At 36.1% G+C, this 14705-nt stretch overlaps 1 protein-coding gene across 9 annotated transcripts in view; it reads right to left on the reverse strand.

The window, feature by feature from the left end:
* LOC102802108 (uncharacterized) overlaps positions 1 to 14705 on the reverse strand; it is a 48631-nt gene that overhangs the window by 10232 nt on the left and 23694 nt on the right. For 6 of the 9 annotated variants that reach the window (XM_085493552.1, XM_085493554.1, XM_085493550.1 and 3 more), the window contains exons 8-10: positions 5269 to 5390; positions 4957 to 5029; positions 4579 to 4815 (exon numbers count right to left, since the gene is read on the reverse strand). In XM_085493552.1, coding sequence (XP_085349678.1) covers positions 4579 to 4815; positions 4957 to 5029; positions 5269 to 5390 — 432 coding nt within the window. The remainder of the gene's footprint in view (positions 1 to 4578; positions 4816 to 4956; positions 5030 to 5268; positions 5391 to 14705) is intronic. The other 3 variants (XM_085493556.1, XM_085493553.1, XM_085493555.1) reach the window with 2 other exon arrangements.

Genomic DNA, 14705 nt, shown 5'->3' on the forward strand with positions numbered 1-14705 from the left:
TTGAATATTTCTCTGTGATGTTCCTATATTTCGTTGAACATAGTTGAACTCTGGTGACCTTTCCCTTTGTTATATAATATTATTCCCTTTATCATAGTTTGTTTCAATATGCATATGCATTGTCATAATTAATTTTGAATACAAACAGGTTTTGGGATTGAAACAACAGTGGGAAAGCAATCTACCGAATGTCCTTGATTGATGTAAATACAGTCAAACCTGTGTTAACGGCCACCTGGATACAGAGGCCACCTGCCTATAGCGGTCGCAACCGAACAGACCCTAAGAATTTTACATGTCAAGTACCCTGTTTATAGCGGCCACCTGCCTAACGCGGCCAATGGCCACGCTTCAGCGGCCGCAGTGATCAGTTGAACTGCATATAACGGACATAGTTCCCGGATGTCTTGCAGACTACTGCCTTCCATCTCAGACAACTAATAAGCTCACAAAGGACAAAGTTAGCACGTTTTCACACCTTTCATTCAACCGATGGCTTCGGCAATTGTGTTTTATTCTTGTTTATAATTCAGTTTACCACGGCAAGCACAACCTACTGATGGCTTTGGAACGCCAAAAACATAATTAAGAATTTGCAAGTGTCCTGATAAAAACATGATGTCATTAATGTTTTGTTGAAATATGTATACCATGGGAATAACTTACAATTGTGTTCAATGACTGAATCGAGCAACCACCACAACGATGACGACCTGCAAAGTCACAGTCCCTATGCATGTGGCTGGGGTGAATCGGAATATCGACTGTAAATCATAACAACTCACTTGTTATTTAGTATTGATATTTATTCATTTTGAACTCCTATAAATATCGATAAATACGCATGTAACTGGAACTGATAGCAAAAAGGAAAAAAAAATCAACGCAACGGCCATGCCTGTTGTTTATCCATCCAAATAAATTATGCTAATTAGCCTTGCACATGTGCGTTCTTGTTCTTCCGGGGTTATAACTTGAGTCAAAAAGTATAGTCGCTTCCTTTACTTCCTATCGATCACTGAGGGAATGTGTGTGCAGTATCGTCTCATAGTCCAACTAAATTCATTCAACTATTTTGTTTTCTCGGTTGCTACTGCCTCGGTACATTTAACAATAGATGCTTTTAACAATGATGTTAAATTGACCTCAGTTCACTGGCCAAAGTCGCCAGGGCATATTTCACATGTTTCTATTGTTGCATCAGTACAAAAACATGGAAGTCACACAAATTTCGATTGCGCAAAGTAATGTTTTAATTAGGGATCACCCATTTCGTAAGTGAGGTAGGTCAAAAAGATTTTTGAAACAAGCAGCCTCTCGGGTGAGATAGCTCTGCTGTTAGCAAGGCACATTTCAATTAAAGAACTGAAGATATCATTAGAAAATGAACAATATGTATAAGTATGTATAGCAATTTTCAACAATAATTCAAAAATATCACTTTTTACCAAAAATTACATAAATATTCATCAAAATTAGATAATTGAAGATATCACCACGAAATGAACAAATCTGAGAGAGGTCAACATGTAGTACCTATATATGTAATATCAAAGCAACTGAACTTTTGGTTTTTAACAAGAAGTTGAAAATATCACTTTTTACCAAAAATGACAAAAATATTCACCAAAATTAAGAAATTTAAGATATCATCACGAAATGAACAAATCTGAGAGAGGTCTACCCCAGGTACATACACACTAAGTATCAAAGCATTCAGGCTTGTAGTTTTCAAGAAGAAGTCGAAAAAGTAAAACATTGACACGGACGACGGACAATCACTCATATGATAAGCTCCGCTCGACAAAGTCGACAGCGGAGCTAAAAAAAATGAACAAAATGTTAAGGGAATTGTGATTGGGGAAGAAACTTTCAAGTTGTTACGTAACTGGAAGGAGATCCATCACTACAATAGATACGTGTTCTTTTCATATACGTAACGTTGTAGGGATCAATAAAGCACTGCTAACTGTCCCTTCCTTCTCCTTGGAAGAATTTGCTATAGCCCAGAGACACTCCAATTTATTAGAACAATTACCAGACAATAGATATTAAAAGAAACATACAAATTCAGAATAGCTAAGCAAAGCAAGCTGAGTGATTTCTTTAGTAGGAAATGAGACTAAAACTGCTGCTGAACATGAACTTTACTGTACAAATCTTCAAATATTTAATTTTCATACTACTCATTATTGTGCAATGATCGATTTTTGTGAAATGATTTTAGTTTACATAATACAATTTAAAATCAACATTTTTTATTTTTAATAAAGTGTTTGGATCAGTGTTCTCCCCAGACTTCATGTCAAGCATCACGGCCAATTTGCATAACAATGCATCTAATTTGCATAATTTTTATTTGCATAATAATCAGTTTTTCCCAACAAATATTGTCAATCTACAATTAATTAAAGACAAGATATTTTTATATCTGATAAATTTTATATCGTTTTACTGCATTGTATTTTTTGTTTTTGTATCAAGTCAAATAAAGTTTGAAATGGAACATCATAAAAAGGAAAAAAAAATTGAAAAACTTGTGTTATAGCCAGTCAGTGAATATACTGTTATCCATGGATGTAACTGGTTCATCATTGTGTATAAGTTTTAGTGCCCATGTCACTGTCGGTTCATATAAACGTCGGGGAAAACATTTTTTGGTTAAATATATAAAGTCGGCAAGATATCGAAATATGTTGAAATTAATAAATCAATAATTAAAAAAAAATTCTACAATGGCAGTTCGGCGATTTTTCATTGCAATATACCTTGTGAGTACAACGCTACGATCACCGTAACATTGTCAGCTGACGGCATTGCGTAGGACGGGTATTCACCGCTGCTATTGCGATCATCGGTATCTGACTTTTTGGTGTGAAATACACAAATTGTTTATTAAAACGATTCATTGATGATTATCATAAGCATTACATCTAAATTGCCAACGAGATGTTGTTTTTAAACATCGCGGAAAATCATGCATTCTGCGCCGCCATCTTTGTTACCTCGATCAGAACCCCTGATAGCCCAGCATGCATCGGTCACAATGTTGCAACGTGCATTATGTCGCCTTAGGGCGGCGTTTTTCTGTACTAAGGTACCCTATGAATGGGGTATTTCCAGAGGTCAGAGTTTGTTTTGTCTCATCCTGTCTCGTCTGCTGTTGAATTATTCATACTTTTCTTTCCAATGCGACTTAATTTCACTTGTTCTTTTTTTAATTTTGGAGTAAATAATGTCACCAGCGATTGAGTGATAACAAATCAGAGTGCAGCAAATCGGGGTTGATCTTCCCGACGTACGCCGTGACTTGTTTTGTCACATTGTTGCCGTTGCGTGCAATGGGCAAATTATTGCTATTCGAGTTATTTTTTTTTTGATTTGGAGGCTCTGCACCTTTGAAAGACTTCGCAACATATTGCAGACTTCCGTTTTTATCACTGTCTTTGTATGGCTAACAAAAGCGGGATTACCTAAATCGATCAATACATGTTATTGTTTTAAATACGTGCAAGACGAGACTGACACTTGTAAACAAAAATATAAGCATCACGGCTGAGTGATCAAGCGTCACGGACAAAGGGCAAGCATCACGACCGAGTGTCCAAGCGTCACGGTACCGTGTCGCTTCAGAGGCCTGGGGAGAACACTGGTTTGGATACTGTGTACACTAGTGTATACTGTAATAGTGTGTGTCAAATGGGGTTGAGAGATCTGTTTTGAACAGTATTACAACAATCATGCAGACAACTAGCCAGGGTGTTAATTTATGCATAAATTTGAAGTAGTGAAATTTGAGCTGCTGCCCTGCAAAATTGACAACTGGTAAATTGACAGTTTTCAAGACAGCACTTTCTTCATAGTAAACAGATGTACCCAAAAACCAATTTTGACAGGAAACAGAAGCATGGTTTAGAAGCTAATTTTTTTTGTGCATATTACAAATTACAGTGCCCATAAAAAAAAAATACTAAAAAAATGTTAAAATTCATACAATAAGCTTTCCGAAAATATATAGTTTTGTGGACAAGAAAGGTCATCTTGATGTGCTAATTAAATTGCATCTCTACTTTAAAGGACATAATTTTCAGCTTTATTTTAAGTAATTCAGATATTTTAGTATTAAAACAAATGCCTCATCTCGGGTAAAAAAGTGTTACATCCAGATTGGAAAGCGCCCTCTCGTTTTTCAACAAGAAGTCGAAAATATCACTTGTAACTAAAAATTAAACAAGACGTGAATGTCACAGTCCCCGTTATTTACAGCAAGTCTCAGAAGTATTGGGGCAGACAATTTGCAAACGATCGCTACCATTAGGACATCCCACAATTTGTTCAAATTCCTATCATCAAATATTTCACATAATAGTCTAACGACAATAAAACTTTAGGAATGATCTCGCAGTTCAACTTAGAATAGCACATTTGTTGGGCCTGCTCAGCAAAAATTAGGTGAGATTCGTGACCGAAGCAAAAGCAGGGACAGTTTTGTGGGCAAGTAGGCTTGTAATGTAAGAGTGAAAACTAAGTGACTACTCATGCACTGTGAATGTAGATAATAAATAAAATTTTACTGACCCTTACCTTGGAAAAGTATCCCACGAGATGACATCCCTTACTATCATTGACTGTAAGTACATAGAATAAGAACGGTTCCACATCGTAGTAAAGAGTTTTGTGGTCTAGAAATAACTTGGCAAGTAGACATAGATTCTGACAGTATATTTTGTTTACATTTCCATCCACTTCAAATACAGAGACTTCGCCTCGTCGGTAAATTTCATTTGCTGGAGGATGATATAAGCCACATTTTTCCTGTGGATAGAGACAGAACAGTAATTAAACAAATGGATTCAACGTGAAATTACTGTTAGATTAAATGGTCACAAGCCAATACCATACCCTAAAACTATTTTCCCTTAAAGCACAGAACTGAAAATATCAAGTAGTACATACCATGTGTCTTTTTAAAATACTCCTACTTTTCATATATTTTAAACAGAATTCACACAAGAATAACTTGGGTAATCTGAAAATAAAATGAATACAGACGACTCAAACAATGAAAATAAATATTATGCTTTGTTATTATTAGTTTTTTGAATAGACATGCATCTTCATAGATTAGTAGCCTAGCAGTCAACAAATATTTTTGCACAAATAGAAGTCACGAAAAACTCCAGTTTTGATTAGACTTACCCACAATGCATTTAACATTTTTACATCTCCAAAACAATTTAGACGTTCATAATTGGAGAAAAGAATTACCTTGCATACTCTTGAGGATATGGCGATGAGTACCACGTCTGGATTTCATAGCGACCAAATTCGATTGCAGCTGGGGACCTTCCCTGTGGTTCAAGCGGCTGGGTGACTGGAGCACCTGACTGCTATAAAAGTAACATTAAATAATAAATACATTGTTCCAATAGCTAAGATATCACTACAAATGGCAGCAACCCATAGCAAGCATGGTGCAGTACTGATATTAGATGCTGTTTAGATTATTGCACCCTAAGATGTATAGCATATAACAGCCATTTTAGCATGCATTCATAATAAAGGACAGTGTTCTAATGGTGTAACATAGATACCAAATCATATTTGAGTTCCCATTGCAGTGTGATATTTTCAAAAAATGTAATCAATGTTTTATATGAAGACCAAAATGAAAACTGTCAGTAAATGCGCCCAAATTGGGTGCATAGGCAGACCAGTTTGTTTAAATACTGTAAAGCTCCATCAATTTGTCTGTTCCATTAGGTTAACCTCTATTTTTGAAATAAATAATACTTGACAAATATGGATCAGTTTATACTTCTTCAGAATTTGCATGGAAGAGAACTTAAGGTAGAAGCCTACTTAGAAATGAAAATACCCAAATATATTCAATAAATTTTTGAATTTAATTGAAGGCAATATAAGGATATTGACTTAAACAAGCGACCTTGCAACTGAAAAAGTACCGCTGAAACATCATTCAACCCTACGCTTCAAATCCACAGTTAACAATTACAACAGAGCTCTTTCGAACATGTGACCTTGTATAGACCTTGAACCAATCCTGAAAAGGGGGGGTGACCTTGAACTCAACTTCAACGCAGGTGTCTAATAGCAGCAAACATAAACATTGGAATGACCTTGACCTGAAATTCAACATTTTTTTTAAAAACATTGGCCCAGGTAGTTCAGAACCCAACAAAATGTATGCTGAAAAATACCATGGAAAACATTGACCCAGGTAGTTCAGAACCCAACACAATGTGTACTGAAAAAGACTACCTTCCAACTGTTACATTTGTCTAATAGCAGCAAAACATATAAACATTGAAATGACTTTGACCTGGTAGTTCAGAAGTGTTATGTAATACACTTGTCCTTTAAAGTCCATGTATTATACATAGCCCATATACTGGATTCTGCAGTAAATTCGCCCAGGGAGTTCGGGTTTTTAAAAAACTAAATTGGGACCAAGAAACCGCCCAGGGCGATTTTTCGGCAGTTTTTTAAGGTGTTATTTTAATCTTTTCTGATGCCTAAAAGTTTCGCCGTATTCGTTGACGCCTATTCAAGAGTATTGATGTTTATTGCGACTAGCGTGAATGGATTAGCTTAGTTTCAACAATGAGTTATAGCTGTAAATAATGTTAAATTATTCTTCAAATGCTCAGTTTATCTTTTGAAAACAACTATTTTTTTTATTTAACAAGTCATTGAAAATGACACAGTCCCTGTTAAATTTTTGAAAGTTCTCTTTGAGCTCATCATATTAAAGCGGAGGGGTTGTCGCGAGCGTGTCCTTGAAACTTGAGTTCCAAGTGGCGTATACAACAGATTGTTTATTTACATCAAAACACGTGTTCCGCGTAGTAGTAATATGGCCAAAAATAAACAGCCGTTATTTTTGCATTTTCAAAAAACAAGATGGCTGCGAGTCGGCCATTTTGAATCGAATCGTTAAAGCACTGCATGTGCATATGCACCACATAAGGTACTAGGCACATGCAAAGAATGAACGGAATCGGTCCACAGGATTCTGAAATACGACTCTGGACAGACTGACAGACGGACGGACAGACTCAGGAACTCATGGACGGTCGGGGACATGTATCCTAACATGTATGATCTATGTACTAAATTTGAATGAAAACTGACATTTTCAAAAAACAAGATGGCTGCCAGTCAGCCATCTTTGATCCAATTGTGAAATAAATCGTCATGGACATGTATCCTAACATGTAATAATCTATGTACCAAGTTTGAATGAAAACTGACAAAGCATGTCCAAAATACAACATTTTCAAAAAACAAGATGGCTGCCAGTCGGCCATGTTGAATCCAATCGCTAAAACACTTCATGTGCATATGTCCCACATAAAGTACTAGGCAAATGCAAAGAATGAACGGAATCGGTCCAAGGGATTCTGAGATATGGCTCTGGACGGACGCACAGACGCACGGACGGAGACCGAATTATAAGTCCCCGTTTTCGGACTTCGTTCGAACGGGGACTAAAAACAAATGCCGCTTTCCCATTAAAATCCAAGCCAAAAGATCGTACAACAACAGCAAATCTCTTCCATGCTGGGTTCAATAACATTAACATATTTAAATGTATTTTGGTAATTTGTACACGTTGGCACCATCCATCGTTTTCATTGGTTAATTATCAAAACATGGCGGATATTCATTTCTACAGCATCGAGCGTTGAAAATGCGATCGAAATCATTCGCTTACGATGAAATAAGTTGAAATTTATTTGCATTTCATAACAATTCAACGAATTTATCTTTTGCACGTCATAATCATTACTAGGTAATAATCAACAATTGTAAAACGCAGCATGACCGGATTGCGCTACCACGATCATCCGCTACTAAGCAATGCAGTTGTGTTTGTTGTTATTTGAAACTTCTTTTAGAATATACTTTCGTTACTAATAAAATGAAACAAAATAATTGTATTTGGCGCACAAGGTTCGTTAATGTGATTTTTTGAAAAATGATGCGCGGTCTACTTATTAATCCAGCTAGAAAAAAATGTATACAATTTTAGTTTCTTTCGTTTTGGGTGCATGGTCTAACTGCCGGTGTTGAAAGTCGATGTAGGTGGATTTTTTAATGAAAATATAAGCCCCCTAAGAATATTTGATGATAATTTTTTGAAAATTTGAACCCCAAATAAGGGCCAACCAGCCATGAAACCTCCTAGGACGATTTTTTGAATGGGCGAATTTACGGCAGAATCCAGTGGGGACAAATCAAAAATAATATTCACAAAAAAAATCATAACTTTCATAATCAAAGAGAGAACTGTTGCTTAAGGCATGAAGTTGGCACATGTGCTTCTATTAGAGCAAATACAGCATTTAAAATCAAGGGGGGTTCCAAGTTAACAATTATAAATATTTAATGAAATAATGACTTGATATTTGGTCATGTATCTTGTCAGACAAAATTATAGCATGACCCTATCAGCAACAGCACTGATATCACATTGATTTCAACCCCAAACTAGTCAGGATTGCGCATTATCCCAGGGCATCTATGTACCACATTACATCAAAATCTGTTGAATAGTACATGAGAAACAAAATGAAAATCATCAAAATCATCTTTGCTAGCCAAGATCTAAGTTTATTCGGCCAAGCCTCTAAACAGACCTTGGCTGAACGCCATCAAATATGCGTATTCTAACAGCGCCCAGAGTAGTCAGTTGCGGCTAATCATTGTCCAATCAGTTTGCGTGTTACAAACCCCTCTTTGGCGTTTCATTTTAAACAAAATGACGGCGCCCATGAATTGTGATATTTGTGATGATAAAATCGCGAAAGTTTTCGGAGTTAGTGCCCTCAAGCCTCATCAGGTACAGGCAATGTGGAAAGGATGTCTTCATAGCGACAAAAACAGGAAGTGGAATTTTGTTTTATAATTTGGTATGTTCAAGCTGACTGGCGCCTTGTTTCGAGGCGTGCCCAATCAGATCTTGCTGCTTAAGATACGCAATTAGCCTATGCGATACCGTACGGTATCGTGTAGAGGCCTATGGGTCGAAGACACGGGACTGTGCGATTCGGACAATGACCTAAAATATGCTAATAAATATGCAAATTAGGTTATGAAGAAGTATAGATTTTTAACTCAAAACTAATCAGGTCTGTGAATAGTCGTGGAGCATCTATGTACCAAGTTGAAATGTTAAGATTAGTACTTGAAACAGCAGAAAAGCTGAAAATGTACTAATTATACAAATTAGGTAATCAATATGCACAAGTATTAATCCAATACTTATCAGGTCTGTGCATTGTTCTATGACATCTATGTACCACGTTTCAGACAGGCTAACTGCAAAAACTCCCATTGTGTGCTTCACACACGGAAGGCAGAAATGGAGATATTTTCACCAAATGAACAAATTTGAAAGAGGACCTGACCTGTCCATGTGTCAACATTATGAATTTCAAAGCAATTTGGCAGGTGCTTTTTGGAGAAGTCAAAAATATGTAAAAATTAGCAAAAAAACAAAAAATATTTCCTAAAAATAGATATTTGCATATGATCTCATGAAATTAATAAGTCAGAGTCGAGTCCATGTCAAGACATTCATGCGAAACGCCAATGCAATCTGACAAGCAGTTGTTGAAAAAATCATTTTTGACCAAAAATGACAAAAATATTCTCTAAAAATAGATTTGGATGTGATGTCATGAAATTAACAATTCTGACAGAGGACCACCCCAGGTAGCTGTGCTATAAATAGCAAGGTGATCTAGCTTGGGGTTTGAGAGAAGAAGTTGCTTGAATAAAAGGTTTACAGATGACAAACAGGTCCAGTCGAACATGAGCTCCGCTCGGTCATCTTCGATGACAGCGGAGCTAAAAAGTTGAGGGTCAACAGCCCTAATTTTTGAGAAAATAAGGGTTGTATTCTAGCAGATAGTTGTTATTTTGGCAGGATAATAATGCTTTTACCATGGGTTTGTATGGCAGAGATATCATGTCGTATATTATATAACACTATTTTACATGGAAAAGTTCTAAAAAAAAGTTTCTCAAAAAAAACACAGCTGTAACACATAAAATAATGCTATATCATTGTGCCATGGGACATTAGCTTCATGACTGTACATAACAAACCAATGAATATTGTCATGCGAGTTGTGATGAATTTTCTCAATATTATGAGTAAGGCTCTACCTTAATCTCTTTGAAGTGGATGTAAATTTTATTTCTAGTTACACATTACACTCTGACTACTTTTTACAACAGTGTTTCATTATGCAATTGTGTCCTAATCAGTGGATATTAAACCAAAATGGAAAAATCATGTTAGATTGTGTGCCAATTGGGGGGTATTGCCCAAATCAGCATCTTTTAGATAGTGGATATTCAGATTTTCACACTGTGCTTTTATTTCATGTTGTTACTTATGGTCACAGGACTTCTTTTTGAGTAAATTAAAAATTGCTAAAAAACATGCAAATGCAATGTTTTTAGCATTTTGTCACATGATTTTCTCAAATACCATGATTTGTACACAATAAAAACATTCAAAAGATATGGAATATATCCAAATATATAATTAGTAATTTTAAAACAAAACATTCTGATAAAATTTTCATCTTATTTTTTTAGCCCTGCAAACTACCTTAATTTAGGATTTTACTGAAATTCAAACTAATTCCCAAAACTTAATATGTATTACTTAAGGGGTTAGCATACATTCGCTGGTTCATTTTTTTGGCCTCAATTTACAGATTGAAACATACATTTTACCCATACATGTTATATACCATAATAAAGATCTTGTTTCAAACTTTGGAAATATGGCAATTTTTTTAAATTATGCAAATACCAAGTCACGTGATCACAAGAATACGCGAAAATAGAGTAAAACGGTTAATGACGCAATTAATAATTAATTTGCAGCACGACTGAATATATTTTTTTATGTAAATATTATAGAAGGGTGCTTCATGTACAATGTTCTTCGTTTTTTTGCAACTATAATTTGTTTTTATGTAGCCTTATTTCAAATGTTTGGACGTTAATACCCGAGTAAAAACAACATGTCTCTATATAAAAATAAGCAAAAAATCAAAACGAAGGCAGACAGAAAAAAATCCAGGAACATTCCTCCAGTACTCTATATAGCGGTAAAGTTGACCAAAAATGGCGACGATCTGACCTTTCGTTTGTTAGAAATTGCGTACTGAATCTGTAGAACTGCGTAGAAATCAATTTCAAGATAAACGCAAAAAACGTCCAAGGTCAATGAATCTCAAACTAGGCCTAAAAATTTTGAAAAATATGGAGTTATAATTATTGAAACATGTCTGCCTAGCGACCAGCTACTAAATAATGCCTTTTAATGTCGGGGCTAAATGTTATACGCGTTAAAGACAGGATGAAATATGTTTTGAAATCTCAGAACAGCCCTACCGTGTGCCAACCGACAACGTGATGACTTCCCGCGAAAGTGACGTAGTGATTTGCATATTACTAATATGGTGTGGAGGCGGAGTTATTCCAAATAAAGAAAATGGTTTAAGCCGTGTGCACAAGATATTTTCAAGTTTGTTTTGATTACTGTTCCCTGTAAAACTGATAGCCGGTGGCACGTAGTAGCAAGCGTGCGAACACCGTGACGGTTTCTTTTTTAGTAACCGTTGTGCGATGACTTCGCCTTTTTTCGCTCGTTTTTGTGACCGCTTGTTGAATTCGACTGGACAATTTCCGCTTTATTTTCGATCGCGAAAACCCCGAAATATCATCACCCGCTCGCTCGCAGAAAATTTCCGAGGTTCACATTGTCTTATAGTTGTCTTACCGGTTTTTATAAATGTTGAACAGCCGACACAAATTCAAATACTTTTCGTTTTAACTACCTATAATTATATGCACGCAATCTGACCCTTTGACTTCGATTTGGCTTGGATTGAATATTTTATTTTAAACATTATTCTGACGTGAAATACAAAATGTATTTCATCACAAGTACGACATGGTTGTCTGAGTTTTGTTGCCCGATTATTGAGTCTTCGCAATGTGTTTACAGTTTGTATAATTATTGTTGTTTTCCTCAAGGCGAAAACAAGCTGAATGACCATGAAGCTAAATGGCAGTTCCATGCATGGGCTGAGTGAAAGAAGATATTTAATCTAAGCCTAAAATAAAACCTAATATTACACTTCTTTGTGTATTTGTTAATTTTACATGTTTGTCATGACAGTACATCTAGAAAATCTCCTCTTTCGTTGATAATTTCCATTGTTTGGAATGTCTGTCGACCGTGCCCCAATAATTTGTTCGGGAAATCGATCCCCGTTGGTTTCTCCATACTGAGTTTAGGACGGGCGTCGGTCCCGACGTACGGCATTCATCACAAGCAGCCGAGACAAAACATTGACCCTAATTTATGGGGATCATGTCCCGTAATTTGTGGGCTAAAAACCCAAATAATTAAACAAGTATTATTATATATATTTCATTTTACATCGCGAAACTACAACAGAGCTTGGTTGTTCGCGGTTAAACAGCCGCCTTGAAGTCGATACAACTTCAACTAGCCACAGTCCCTCTATCCTCTATCTATAGAGGGACTGTGAACTAGCCATTTCTTACCTTGAAATAAAAAAAATAAAGATTCCAAGAGCATCGGGAATATATTAATAACCATTTTTAGCAATCGCTAGATTTATTTTCGACATTTATTGGCAACTTCCGCGCTGAAAATGGTTGAAAATGTGGGTGTGGTTCTCTCGCAAAATCCTGTTGATAATACGGACAAATATGGTTCTGTGACCCAGGTCGTGCTCCGATCAGGTGACTTTCAGCAAATCAATGATGTTGTAACAGAGCATATTTGACGCTAATTGAAGGGTCGTCGTACCGTCCAATCTCCGGCTTCGATTCACCTAGTTTTTTTGTTCTGTGACAGGCTTCAAAATTATTCACTGAAAAACATCGGTATATTTTGATTAACGGAGGGGATTTGACGTCAGTTCAGAAAGAAGAAAAACTAAGCTGAGTCCACGGCGAATCATTTTTCTTTGCTAGTCGTGAAATAAGGTAACCCAGAGTAGAGTCGATGATTTTCAGCCCTGAAGGACTTCCGCGTGAATCCTGATTTTCGAATAGTTCATCGTCTGGCCACCAAATATTTATGGCTATAACTAAATTTGACACGTTTTTTTCTGAATTATTCATTTATGTCAAGCTCTGTTCTGTTTTTTCAGAGCATGTGGCCGTTTTAGTCAAAATATTTTTTGTGGGAACACTTTTACGGTACACGTATAGATCGAGCTCATTCACTGATCGTGACTTAATTTTGAAAATTTAATGTAAAATTATACCAGACCGACCGCTGTGGACCGACGTGGTTTTGGTATCGTTATTTTTGGAATTAATCATTAACATTTTCCTCGTTTCTCTGCTCTGTCGAAAGAAGTTACCTATGCCCTTTTCACGTAACTGTCTCATTAAAATAAAATATTACATTTAGAACAAGCATCGAAAACACGTAACAAGAGGTCCCAGTTAAGTTGCTTTGACCAGGGACGTACGAGTACATCCATGCTTTGACGATTGAGTGTCATGCAACTATTAGATTTGAAAAACCACCATTTCGACTACTCATGTGTGATCAGTGTTTTGGTGAGCAGTCAATGTTTTCAATGAGCGAGCGAGCGAGCGAAAAAAAAGAGCGATTAAAATGCTGTCGGTTTCCGGTCGGACAAGACCGCGCGATCGGAAATCAAGCAATAAGCTGTGGGTGTAAAAGCGGAAGGTTGGGCGAAATTGGTACCGTAATTACATAAACTTTCTAGTATTGATATGCAAATCGGATTTTTCAGCAAGTGTCAATTAGGATTACTTTCATGCGAGTGTTGTGCTTATGTTGGTGGTGTTTATAAACAATCACACGTGGCAATGTTTTGAAATAGAAAAACGTCGAAATATGCCTTATAAAATGGAGTTTTTGTTTAGACTAAAAGCACAGCCATAGATACTGTCATAACCATCAATAATTTAAAATAAAAAAAAATATTGAAAAAAAACACATTAAACGTATGCTAACCCCTTAAAAGAGCCTAATTACAGATTAGTGACAAAGCTGTCACTAAGGTTACATCACAAGAAAGCAATCGTAACTCAACAAAAATCAAACCAATCGGCTATTCAGACATTAATCAAGGCTCAAAAAAGCAGAAAGAATGCCAAGATGCCTAACCTGAACACCCTTCAAAATATTCAAAAATTTCCATCGGCATTTTTAGAAATGTTTAGATTCGTGGGTAGCTTCAGAATAACAAGGTTTAAGACAAACATAATTATTAAAATATGATAGCAATGATGGAGCTAACAGTGTAAACAGTACATCGTGTAAAGCCTTCATGGTATCCATCATTTTTTTTTTTTGCATTGAACCATTCACTGCAATGTTGAAAAAATATAGGATAGTACAGCCTCAGTGTAAAATAGGTGCATATAATTTGTGCTACATCATCATTAGGAATACTTAGGAATGATAATTTATTTCCAAATAAGATGTAACAGGAACCCCCCTCCCAAGATTTTATAATTACTAACATTCCAGGTAGCAAGATTTCTATGCACACCTAATGTACACTGATGACAATACATCACAAGTATCAGTTTGGTGTAAGTATGATTCGATCAACCTGGAATGCACTGCATTATGG

The sequence above is a fragment of the Saccoglossus kowalevskii genome, chromosome 19 (assembly GCF_978046115.1).
Source record: "Saccoglossus kowalevskii chromosome 19, keSacKowa6.1, whole genome shotgun sequence".
NCBI classification, from domain to species: domain Eukaryota; kingdom Metazoa; phylum Hemichordata; class Enteropneusta; family Harrimaniidae; genus Saccoglossus; species Saccoglossus kowalevskii.